The following is a 12,940-nucleotide window of genomic DNA, read 5'->3' as shown; positions in this document are numbered from 1 at the left end:
AATATAGCATTTCTAGTTGTTAAGGGACTTCGAAAGCCAAACCGTACATTTGATAGCAAATCGTGTGATACAAAATAATCAATACATACACAGCCTTTTCAATAACTTTAGCAAACACTGGCGACGTAGAAATAGGTCTAAAATTGTCTAAATTCTTCCTTTTTATAAAGTGGCTTTACTACTGAGTACTTCAGTCGTTCAGGAAACTGACCATTCCTAAAGGAAAAATCACAAATATGGCTAAATACAAGGCTAACATGTGCAGCACAGTTCTTTAATATTCTGCTAGGCACTCATCATAACCATGAGAGTCCTTAGTCTTCACTGATTTAATTATTGACTTAGTCTCCCCCTTGTCTGTATCAAAGAGGAGTATTTCATACATCAATCTTGGAAAGGCACTTGTCAAGAAAGTTATACAGTTCCCTGTAGAAACTAAATTTTTATTTAATTCACCAGCAATGCTCAGAAAATGGTTGTTAAATACTGCACATATACCTCATTTATCAGTAACAGAAATATTTTTACTACAAACTGACTATATATAGTCAACCTTGTGCTGCTGACAATACTTCCTTCACAACTAACCATAGGTTTTAATTTTATCCTGTGAATTAGTTACTCTATTTGTGTAGCACATACTCTTTGCCTTGCTAATAACATTTTCAAGCACCTTACAGTACTGTCTGTAATGGGCTGCTGTAGCTCGATTGTGACTACTTCCAACATTTTGATATAATTCATCTGTTGTTCTACATGATATCCTTATCCCACTAAGCAGCCACCCGGGCTACCTTTTACTGCTAGTACCCTTTAGAATGTTATAATGGAAAGCAACTCACAAAGAGCATGAGAAATGTGTTGAGGAAAGCATTATATTTGTCATCTATGTTGTCGGCATTATAAACATCGCCGGCCGCGGTTGTCTAGCGGTTCTGGCGCTGCAGTCCAGAACCGCGGGACTGCTACGGTCGCAGGTTCGAATCCTGCCTCGGGCATGGGTGTGTGTGAAGTCCTTAGGTTAGTTAGGTTTAAGTAGTTCTAAGTTCTAGGGGACTTATGACCTAAGATGTTGAGTCCCATAGTGCTCAGAGCCATTTGAACCATTATAAACATCCTGCCACTCTTGTTCCTTGACAGTGTTTAAAAAAAACTCTTGCTGTTGTATTAACTTTCCTACATAGTTTGTAATTATATGTGACATTTGTTTGAGTACAAAAGCCTTTTAACGTTAAAATTTGTTCATCATGGTTGGAAAGGCCATTCCCCCTTTTTACTAACAGAATGCCCATCTAGCAATGAAGAATGAATAAAAATATTGTCTATGGCTGTGCTACTGTTCCCCTGCACCCTAATAGGAAAAAACAGTCTGCATCAGATTATATGAATTTAGACCTACTAACGTCCTTTTTCTTGCACCATCATATACAGAATTTATATTGAAGTCACCACACACAACTAATTTCTGGTACTTCTTATAAAGTGAATCAAGAAACTTCTCTAGCTTGAGCAGAAATGCTCTGAAGTCAGAGTTAGGGGACCTGTAAACAACAGTAGTTAGAAGTTTAGTTTCACTGAATTCAACTCCCCCTGCACAACATTCAAATATCTGTTCACTACAGTGCCGTGATACATCTATGGACTCAAATGGAATACTGTTTTTTATTTTCATGGAATACTGTTTTTATTTGCATGGCCACTCCCCCACCCTGCAAGGAACTCCTAGTTACATGGATCATAAATATTGCAGCAAAGCTTGAAATGAACTGCGTGAGCACCATCTACATGTTCCTCTACATGCATATGCAAACCATTATGAAGTGCATAGCAAAGGGTACTTGGCATGGTAGTGCATCAGGGTCTTTTTATGGTCCAGTTGTGCAGGAAGAATGACTGTTTTGGTGCCACTCTGTTGCTATGAGGTGTGATCAGAAACTATGGTGAGAGTGTTTTAGCAGCGATTGCTGGTGGTACAACTATTTGATGTAATTTGTTACACAGTCTGATCTGTTGAGACAGGCAGTGTAAAGTTAGAACATGTTCTGACTTGTCAGTCAGGGTCCAGAGACACTGGAGTAATGTGTTTATCGTATGTGTCTGATGTCGTGGATTTAGAACAATGAATGAACATTAAGTCCTCTTTCAAGTTCCAAAAAACTGCAAAAGAAACAAAGAAATTGGTGTATAGTGATAATACTGTAAATCAGAAGACTCTTTACAAGTGGTTCGAGTGATTTAAAAGGAAAAGTAAGTCATTAGAAGAAAGCAACATTTGGGACATTGATCAGTCTTAAAACCAAAAGAAAACGTGTAGAAAATTGCAAAAGTTGTTCTTTCAAACAGATAAACTATTAGAGAGTTTACTGAAGAACTTAGAATCTCGTGTGGGTCTGTTCAAAAGATTTTAAACAATAATTGGGAAGTGAGACAGGTGAATGCAAAATTTGTTTCCAGACTTTAGAGTGATGAACAGAAGAAAAATTGTCAGCTTACTGAAGAATCATAGATCTGGAGTTGTTATCCAAAAATGTAACTGGAGGACAAACTTCAATGGGTGTGACACTGAGACAAAAACTGGGTTCCCAGTGGAGAACCAGTGACTCTCCTAAACCTTAGAAAGGCATGTCAGTCAAAATTGAATATCAAAGTCTTGCCCATCGTCTCTTGGATATAGAGGGCATGGTGTGATCAGTTGGTTGCGAGAGGAAGAGCTGTAAATGCCGAATTTTACAAGAGTGTATTGCAACATTTCCAGAATAATGTATGAAGAAACAGACCAAAAGAATGGGCCAGTGCCATCCTTCATCATGACCATGTGACATGCCACACCTCATTCTTCTTTAGTGAAGAGCTTTTGGCCAGAAAAGTGTTCCTGTCTGTCCGTATCCGCCTTACTCACCAGATTTAGCACCCTGTGACTTCTGGCTCTTCCAGAAAATTGAAACCATACTTAAAGAATAACATTTTGACAACATTCCTGACATCAAGAGGACCGCGACATATGAGCTGTATGCCCTTCCAAAAGTAATGATTGCAGTCATTGATTCAATATTGGGATAAGTGCGTAGCTAACCAAGGACAGTATCTTGAAAGAGATTAAATCAAATTCCATGTAAGCTTATTACTTATTTCTAATAGAATTTTTCGCCATATTTTTTATCACATCTCTTGAGTGTAATCTTGTCTTTGTGGAGCCTACTGGAGTGATTTGAAGGAACTGAAGAATGTTGCTGTATTCTTCACTTAACCTCATTCTTGAAATTTTGTGAGTAGATTCTCACAGCAAGCGTTGGTCTTAAGAGTAAGTCACTTTAGGTTTTCCAACATTTTGATGACACTTCACTATAAGTCAGACAAATCTGTAACAATTTGTGCTGCCCTTCTTTGTATATGCTGGATGTTTTTGCCAGTTAATTGAAGTCTGTCACTTGTCTTGCCCACACCTCAGCTTATGTGATTGTTCCATTTCGTATCCCTACAAATTTACACCCATGTATTACATGAGTCAACTGATTTCACTTGTGACACATTGCTATTATACTCGTTGGAGATGTACTTTTTGTGTGTATTACATAATTTTACATATATCTACATTAAAGCTAGTTGCCAATCTTTCCACCACCACTTCGAAATTGTATCCAGATCTGACTGAATATTACTGCAGCTTTTTTTTCCACATATTATTTAGTTGTAGGTAACTGCATCATTTGTAAATCTCTGAGGTTACAATTAATATTTTCTGTGGATGTCATTGATATACAACATGAACAGTAAGGGTTCCAATGCACTTGTATGGGGCATACCTGAAGTTATTTCTGAATATGTAAACTCTCCATCCCAAACATGCTGTATCCTCGGTACTTATCTGGTACCCCCGTATAATCCTACTTAAGTTAAATGTCCGTATGGTACAAAATCAAATGTCTCCCTGATTTTCTTGTTTAATGGCATTCAGTATATGAGGTGTTTTTGGAATTGTAATTGGTTGGTGAATAGTAACGCAGGTAAGTTTAATATGTGTAGCATGTTCTTGCTTTTAATTAGGAATTGTCATCAGCGTTTGAAGGCAACAAGCAAACATATTACCAAATGTTTAGAGTTGTAGGTAACACTATAAAAAACAATGCTCTACAGGCTCCGCTATATTGAATATGCTGGAGAACCTTAAACCATAACTGTTTCGTAACTTAGGATACTGCACTCATTGCAAGTACTTGTTATAAAGTATTGTTTACTGCTTCAGTATTACAATTTTTTTCAACATTTACTATTAGGGGTTAAACTGTTAAGTGTTTGAAAGGAACAAAGAATATACATGATTACATGATATGTGAGAAGGATAAATGCAAATTAGAGTTAAAAGAGAAGTTTTGTCCATTTAACACACAGGAAAATAGAAGTGGGTGTAGACCCAGCGTAGTCAAATCCTCACATTTGTATTTTAATTATGCTCTTTCCCTGTTAATTTGGCTTCCAGAGTTCAAAATTTCTGACTTTAAATTTTGAAACCAAACAAATGTGTTAAAATGTTTGGGATTTTCCGAATAGTTGTTGCTGGCGTCATTTATGTTCAATTTTTCCAGTTAAAATATATGTAACATGCAGGTATTTTGTGATAACCTAAACCTAGCAACCTTTTTTTTCCCCCCTCTTTCATTCAGGTTCCGTCCAGAAAATGGGTCATTTTGCCCTCACCGTGCTCCGGGCTGCCAGATGTGTTTGATAGAAAAGGACAACAAGACGGGTCGCCCAAGTCCACAGGCTTTCAATCACTTCCTGCCATTCTTCTTAGCTGATAATCCGTCACCGTCCTGTGCCAAGGCGGGACATGCGGCATACGGCCAGGTATTGTGAGGTTACAAATTTACCCTTCCTTGGCTGAATGCAAGTTATGGAGTGTTGGTGACTGAATGCTGAAGCATGTGTCCTGTAATTTTGACACCTACTTACCATAGATATGAATTGCAAAACAATTTTCTGCAAAAAAATATTGTTTGCTTACAGGCTGTGGTAATAAAACCAGATGGGCGTGTGGGACCGAGTTACTTCATGACATACCACACCATCCTGAAGACTTCAGCAGACTATTACGGAGCCATGGCTGCGGCTAGAGAGCTTTCTGCTGAGATAGAAGATTCGGTGAATGAGCACCTCCCAGAGGGAGCGCATGTAAAGGTGTTCCCATACAGTGTCTTCTACGTGTTCTACGAGCAATACCTCACGATGTGGCCCGACACGCTGCGCAGCCTGGGAATTTCCATTGCTGCCATCTTCGTCGTCACTGTTCTGCTGATGGGGCTTGACATTGTAAGTAGCAGTAGGTGTAATAATCATCTGTTCTTTGTTGGCTCACTAATTTTTATGTAGTACTGACTTAATAATAGAGGTTTGAACAGCAGTTTGTCACGGAGTTCACTACATTATATAAGAACATAACTACTCTGCAGGTATCAAGCACAATTACCTTGTGCAGCTGGCAACACAGTAAAGGTTGTGCAGACTCTTCAGTCTGCTTTGGGATTATGCTGGTATCCAGTGCTGTTGTTTCTTAATAGTGCCATTAGGGCTATGCATGGACATTAGCCTTCCTTTTTTGCTTAATTTCTGTCAATCTCTTCTTATGGGCTTCCCTTCTCTCTTCAGAGCATGTTATTCCAGCCTCCTTTGGTTCTTCCTCATGGTCAACTTGCCATTTGTTGATTTAGGAATTCAAGGTTTTACGGTTTTGGATTTCTTGTTGTAGATATTTTGGGTAAGTCGACATACATTTTCCATTTTTGGCATGTAATTTTGTTTGCTTTTGTTTAGATTCCATTTTTGTGAATGGTTTCACAAAGATGTTTAAATTGTGGAACTCATTTAATTTTGTTATTTTTCATGGTGCTTCCTTGTTGCAGATCATGCACTCTTTTCAAATCTGGAGACAGAGTTTTTCTTCAATAAGAATTCAATCTGAATTTCAGTTTATGAAATGTCCAGAAGTTAATATTTCTAGAAAGTCTGTAAATGTCGAGCATTGCATAGATAACTTGCTTATACCTAAAGTGATTGGTTGCTAAGTTTTGAGGACTTTCTTGTATCACTTTTCCAAGGGCACAGTTGAAAAGTAGTCGAGACAGCCCATCTCTTTGTCGTACTCTCATTTGATTTTGAAAAGACCAATGATTTTGTCCATAAATTAACCTGGGCATTTGTATCTTTCAGTGTCTTTTCTTTGATTGCAAGTTCTTGTTGATCTAAACAAAATTCTTTTAATATTCGAAAGAGTGATTTGTAGTCAACTAAGTTGTAAGATTCGATGAAATCAACAAATTAGTCGACTAAATTTTTATTACAAATTCTCAGGTTTCTTAGGACTAGCTTTACATTCCAGATATGCTCTGGACACAAACACCCATTCTGAGTTCTGCCTGATAGTCTCCAATTTTTGGTGTAAGTTGTTTCTGTGCTCTATCGAGAAGACACTGGTATAGAATTTTGTATTCAGCTAATGATAGTGAGGTTCCCCTGTAGTTAACTGCATCTGTTAAGTCTTCCTTTTTTGGAGTTTCTTGATGCATACTTTTTGTGGTTGATATCTGATGAGCCTAGATTTCAATTTCTTATATAACTTTCGTGTGTTTCTTGCAAAGTGTTACTATTGCTCAATTGTGTGGGACCTGTACCAGGTAGGACTAACGGGGGGGATACTGAACGTATATAGAAAAGGGCAGCACAAATTGTCAAAAGTTTGTTTAATCCATGGGAGAGTGTGACAGAATTGCTCAACAAACTGAACTGGCAGACATCTTGAAGGTAGATGTAAACTATCCTGAGGAAGTCTACTAACAAAGTTTAAAGAACGAGCTATAAATGATGACTCTAGGAACATACAACCACCACCTACATATCGCTCACATAGGGATTGGGAAGACAAGATCAGAATTATAACATGCACAGAGACGTTTAATTAATCATTCAGACCATGCTCCATACTTGAATGGAACAGGAAGAAACCCTGATAACTGGTACAATGGGAAGTGCCCCATGCCATACACTTAACAATGTTTTGCATAGTTGTCTTATTGCGGTTCTAATTGTTGTAAGCACCCTGTGTTGAGATGGAATTGCATACTCTTATTCCTCAATTCACAAAGGGTGCCATATTCTTTTCTGCAGAGGAATTAGTTACTATTGATTTGATCAATTCGCTTTAGAGTTTCTCTAGTTCTTCTGTGAGAGATGGTTGGAATGTGTTGGTGTTAAATTTGAGAATGTGACTCCTTATTTGTGAAGCTCTGAGATTTTAATTATACTTTTATTGTTGTCAGTTAATGATAAGAGTATGTTTGAACCCTTTCTGTCTTTGATGTTCATAATTTCTGTTGTTTCAATGAGAGATTGCTACACAGTCAGTTCGGAATTCACCAATCAATCAACTTGGTGATTTCCGGTGATTTCGATGTCACCTGTATGGATGGTTCCTTTCAGAAGTGTGTTGACATTATTTTAAGGTCATTATTACTGCTCTTTTTCTTATTCTTCTTATTTTATGTTTACCACTATGGGCTACATCAAACTTTTTTTTCCTCATCTTCCATATTTTCTTCATTCTTTCATGGTGTCTGTTCTGATCAGTACAAACTTAGCCAGTTTTGGTTTTTATGTCCTAAACAGTTTGTTAAATTTCTTTTAGTGATGTGCATACTTGGATATTTTCTAGAATCACTTTGAGTTTTTCCATCTTTCTGGTTTCTTTGATCCACGAGTTATCTGTCTTCAGTATTGCAAAATTTGTTCAGAATTTTGAGTCTGTGTCCGTTGTTAGAATATGACTACAGTAACACTGTCTTCATTGTTGTCCTTATGCAAATGACTTCATTTAGGACTAAACAAAGTAAAACAGTTAAAAATGTTGATTAGCCATCCTCTCTGCCCACATTTGATTTGTCTGCTATAAGCTAATTTTCTGGCTTTGGAACAAGTTGCTTAGTCCTCCATTTCATTTTACTCCTGATCTACTTGTTTGTGTTGAAATGGAAGTAAAAAATTTACCTGTTCTGTGTAACTGCTTTCATGATCCCTGCCAATGTGATTTTCTTATATTCCTCCAATCCATTAATGGGCACTGTTCCTGCTTTATATAGTATCTTTTTCTTTTATGACATTCATTAGAATTTTAATCTGTGTTTTCACTAAGAATAATTGTGCCCTATTTCATCTTCATTGCATCTTAGTCATAACTAATGAACTATGCAGTTTAGTTGCAGCATATTTCTTTTCTCTTTTCTTCAGTATGGTGTCTCTTTTTCAGTATGTTGTCCTGTTGAAAATTAGAGTTTCTGTAGCAGACATTCAGATTTAAACAGTGAATAATTTGACAGGTCTTTAAAATAGCTTCATTTGATTTTACCATGTCTAAATTTTCCTTGATTTCCCTAAATTACTTAAAGCAAGTGCTTGGCTAAGTCATTTGAAAAGAACACCATTTCACTCCACATCCTTCAACTAAGCTTGTGCTTCATTTCCGATGACTTCATTGTTGACTGGAATTTTGACTTTAACATGGCTTTGTGTGTTGCATACAAAAATACTTGAGTTATTTCCGCATCAGACTTTAGTCCCTCCCATAACTTTTTGTGTTACCTGGCTCATAGGTCGGAACAAGGCAAGGCAAGGGCATACAAGGATTTGTACAACCATACCTAGTAAATCACTGTGCATTTCAAGCTGTGATTTTTTTGTTGCGAGTAATGTATTCTGGCTCTTGCCCCAATTATTATTATTATTATTGACTTTTTTTTTTTCTCAGACTTAAGTCTGGTTAAAAATGGAACGTGACGCGGACCTCGGTCAAGCGTGACTTCCTTGTAACTCTATGGTATATGTTATATTGCATTTAGGAACTTTCGGGTAATTGAACATGTATCAATAATTACAGATTTTTGTAGTTGTATATATATGTTTGGATGTAGCTGTATTGCATTGATGTACTGGTGGATATTGTGAGGTATGACTCCTGTAGTTGATAGTATAATTGGGATAATGTCGACTTTATCCTGATGCCACATGTCCTTGACTTCCTCAGCCAGTTGGATGTATTTTTCAATTTTTTCTCCTGTTTTCTTCTGTATATTTGTTGTGTTGGGTATGGATATTTCAATTAGTTGTGTTGATTTCTTCTTTTTATTGGTGAGTATGATGTCAGGCTTGTTATGTGGTGTTGTTTTATCTGTTATAATCGTTCTGTTCCAGTATAATTTGTATTCATCATTCTCCAGTACATTTTGTGGTGTGTACTTGTATGTGGGAACGTGTTGTTTTATTAGTTTATGTTTTATGGCAAGTTGTTGATGTATTATTTTTGCTACATTGTCATGTCTTCTGGGGTATTCTGTATTTGCTAGTATTGTACATCCGCTTGTGATGTGATCTACTGTTTCTATTTGTTGTTTGCAAAGTCTGCATTTATCTGTTGTGGTATTGGGATCTTTAATAATATGCTTGCTGTAATATCTGGTGTTTATTGTTTGATCCTGTATTGCAATCATGAATCCTTCCGTCTCACTGTATATATTGCCGTTTCTTAGCCATGTGTTGGATGCGTCTTGATCTATGTGTGGCTGTGTTAGATGATACGGGTGCTTGCCGTGTAGTGTTTTCTTTTTCCAATTTACTTTCTTTGTATCTGTTGATGTTATGTGATCTAAAGGGTTGTAGAAGTGGTTATGAAATTGCAATTGTGTAGCTGATGTATTTATATGAGTGATTGCTTTGTGTATTTTGCTAGTTTCTGCTCGTTCTAGAAAGAATTTTCTTAAATTGTCTACCTGTCCATAATGTAGGTTTTTTATATCTATAAATCCCCTTCCACCTTCCTTTCTGCTTAATGTGAATCTTTCTGTTGCTGAATGTATGTGATGTATTCTATATTTGTGGCATTGCGATCGTGTAAGTGTATTGAGTGCTTCTAGGTCTGTGTCACTCCATTTCACTACTCCAAATGAGTAGGTCAATACTGGTATAGCATAAGTATTTATAGCTTTTGTCTTGTTTCTTGCTGTCAATTCTGTTTTCAGTATTTTTGTTAGTCTTTGTCTATATTTTTCTTTTAGTTCTTCTTTAATATTTGTATTATCTATTCCTATTTTTTGTCTGTATCCTAGGTATTTATAGGCATCTGTTTTTTCCATCGCTTCTATGCAGTCGCTGTGGTTATCCAATATGTAATCTTCATGTTTAGTGTGTTTGCCCTTGACTATGCTATTTTTCTTACATTTGTCTGTTCCAAAAGCCATATTTATATCATTGCTGAATACTTCTGTTATCTTTAGTAATTGGTTGAGTTGCTGATTTGTTGCTGCCAGTAGTTTTAGATCATCCATGTATAGCAAATGTGTGATTTTGTGTGGGTATGTTCCAGTAATATTATATCCATAATTTGTATTATTTAGCATGTTGGATAGTGGGTTCAGAGCAAGACAGAACCAGAAAGGACTTAATGAGTCTCCTTGGTATATTCCACGCTTAATCTGTATTGGCTGTGATGTGATGTTATCTGAATTTGTTTGGATATTGAGTGTGGTTTTCCAGTTTTTCATTACTGTGTTTAGAAACTGTATCAATTTAGGATCTACTTTGTATATTTCCAAAATCTGTAGTAACCATGAGTGGGGTACACTATCAAAGGCTTTTTGGTAATCAATGTATGCGTAGTGTAGGGACCTTTGTTTAGTTTTAGCTTGATATGTCACCTCTGTATCTATTATCAGTTGCTCTTTACATCCTCATGCTCCTTTGCAGCAGCCTTTTTGTTCTTCATTTATAATTTTGTTCTGTGTTGTATGTGTCATTAATTTCTGTGTGATGACTGAAGTTAATATTTTGTATATTGTTGGTAGGCATGTTATGGGGCGATATTTAGCTGGGTTTGCTGTGTCTGCTTGATCTTTAGGTTTCAGATAGGTTATTCCATGTGCAAGTGTATCAGGGAATGTGTATGGGTCTGCAGTGTAACTGTTAAATAATTTAGTTAGATGTGAATGTGTTGAGGTGAACTTCTTTAGCCAGTAATTTGCTATTTTATCATTTCCAGGGGCTTTCCAATTGTGTGTAGAATTAATTGCTCGGGTGACTTCATGTTGCAAAATTATCACTTCAGGCATTTGTGGTATCATCTTGTATGTGTCTGTTTCTGCTTGTATCCACCGTGCATGCCTGTTATGTTGTACCGGGTTTGACCATATGCTGCTCCAGAAGTGTTCCATGTCTGTTATGTTTGGTGGATTGTCTATTTTAATGTGTGTGTTATCCATTGTTTGGTAAAATCTCTTTTGGTTTGTGTTGAATGTTTGGTTTTGTTTCCTTCTATTTTCACTTTTTTTGTATCTTCTAAGTCGTTTGGCCAATGCTTGCAATTTCTGCTTTTTTTCATCTAATTGCTCTATTGCTTCTTGTTGTGAGATTTTACCTAACCTTTTTCGTTTTTTGTCTGATATTTCATTTCTTATAAATTGTGTTAGCTGTCCGATGTCTTTTCTCAGTTTTTCTATTCTGATCTGTAATCTGTGTTGCCATGCTGGTTTTGTGCGTTTCTTCTGTGTGTTGGTTTGTTCTGATCTCTGCCTAGTGTGTATATTTAGTGTAGTGAGTGCTCCTATATAAACCAGTAGTTGTAACTCTTCCATAGTTGTGTTTTCATTTATTTTGTTGTGTATGATTGTGTTGATAGTTTTTATTGTTGTTTCGACTTGTGGGTTATTTGGCGGTCTATGCAAGAATGGTCTAATGTCTGTATTTGTGTCTTTGTATTCTATATATGTCAGCTGAAATTTCTCTTCTATATCTAACACGTGTGTCTCTTCGTGTTCTATTTGTGCTTGTTCTGGTGGCTGTCTTAAGATTTCGTTTTCCTCTGATTGTTTAATTGATGCGTGTTGGTCTTTGTTTGTTTGCTCTGGGATGTTTGAGTCCATTACTGTGTTTTCTTCTTCTTCTGATTGCACATTATTTTGTTCCAGTATTTGTTGTACTTGTTGTTTGATGTTTTCTAATTCTGACTGGGGTATCCTGTTATTTTTGATTATTACACGGATCTGATCAGCTAGTCGTTGTTCTGTTAAAAATTTTAATTCCGGGTATCTGGTAATAAATGTTGTGTATACTTGTGATCTGTATCCAGTTGTGTTGGTTCCTAGGTTTGTTGCTTGGTAATAACAGAACATGAGGTGTCGATTTACTTCATCTGACCATCTCATCCTCTGTCTTTGTTTTCCTTCTAGGGTGGTTGCAGGAAGCATATCCTGCAAAACACCTCTATTCGGATTTAAATCATTTTCCATGTGGCTAGCAGTGTCGTTACCATTGTGGGCGGGCATAGGGTTCAAGCGTCGTCCCCGACCATGACGGCGCTTGTCCGAGGCTTCTTTAGTTCTGTCCTGAACCAAGTAATCACACTAAAAGGGGGGTTAGCCCTATTAGTGGTTTGTTCTTTTCGTCGCCTTTTACGACTGGCAGAACATACCGGAGGCCTATTCTTTTCCCGGGCCTCCACGGGGGTTATTATTATTATTATTATTATTATTATTATTATTATTATTATTATTATTATTATTATTATTATTATTATTAATAGGTTCATTCTCTGTTAAGTTTAACCTGATAAAATTTCACATTTTCTTATTTAAAAGAGTATGTTTGTCAAGAAGACCTGTTAGCCACAGCAGGCCTCCCAAAACTGTAGTGTTTCTCGGAACTGGACATTAATACACATTGTGTATTTGTATATGTTATATTGCTTGTAAATGGAAAAACTTGCTTGTGATAAACATCTGTGGACTCAGTTTGGTTGATTAAATTTTAATGGGCATCACATTAGTTAACAGTTAAGCAATAAAATTAACAAACAGGAGTTACATTGTTTGATGCGGTACTGTAGTAGCTGTCAATTCAAACTGTGCAG

The 12,940-nt window shown here is 36.6% G+C and overlaps 1 protein-coding gene across 2 annotated transcripts in view; it reads left to right on the top strand.

Annotated features, from left to right (window-relative positions):
• Nucleotides 1-12,940, top strand: part of LOC126109388 (NPC intracellular cholesterol transporter 1-like) — a 65,201-nt gene that overhangs the window by 36,316 nt on the left and 15,945 nt on the right. For both annotated transcript variants that reach the window (XM_049914409.1, XM_049914410.1), the window contains exons 8-9: nt 4,662-4,845; nt 5,005-5,307. In XM_049914409.1, coding sequence (XP_049770366.1) covers nt 4,662-4,845; nt 5,005-5,307 — 487 coding nt within the window. The remainder of the gene's footprint in view (nt 1-4,661; nt 4,846-5,004; nt 5,308-12,940) is intronic.

Source organism: Schistocerca cancellata, chromosome 12 (genome assembly GCF_023864275.1).
Source record: "Schistocerca cancellata isolate TAMUIC-IGC-003103 chromosome 12, iqSchCanc2.1, whole genome shotgun sequence".
In the NCBI taxonomy this organism is placed as follows: domain Eukaryota; kingdom Metazoa; phylum Arthropoda; class Insecta; order Orthoptera; family Acrididae; genus Schistocerca; species Schistocerca cancellata.
This window is presented reverse-complemented; position numbering and strand designations above follow the sequence as displayed.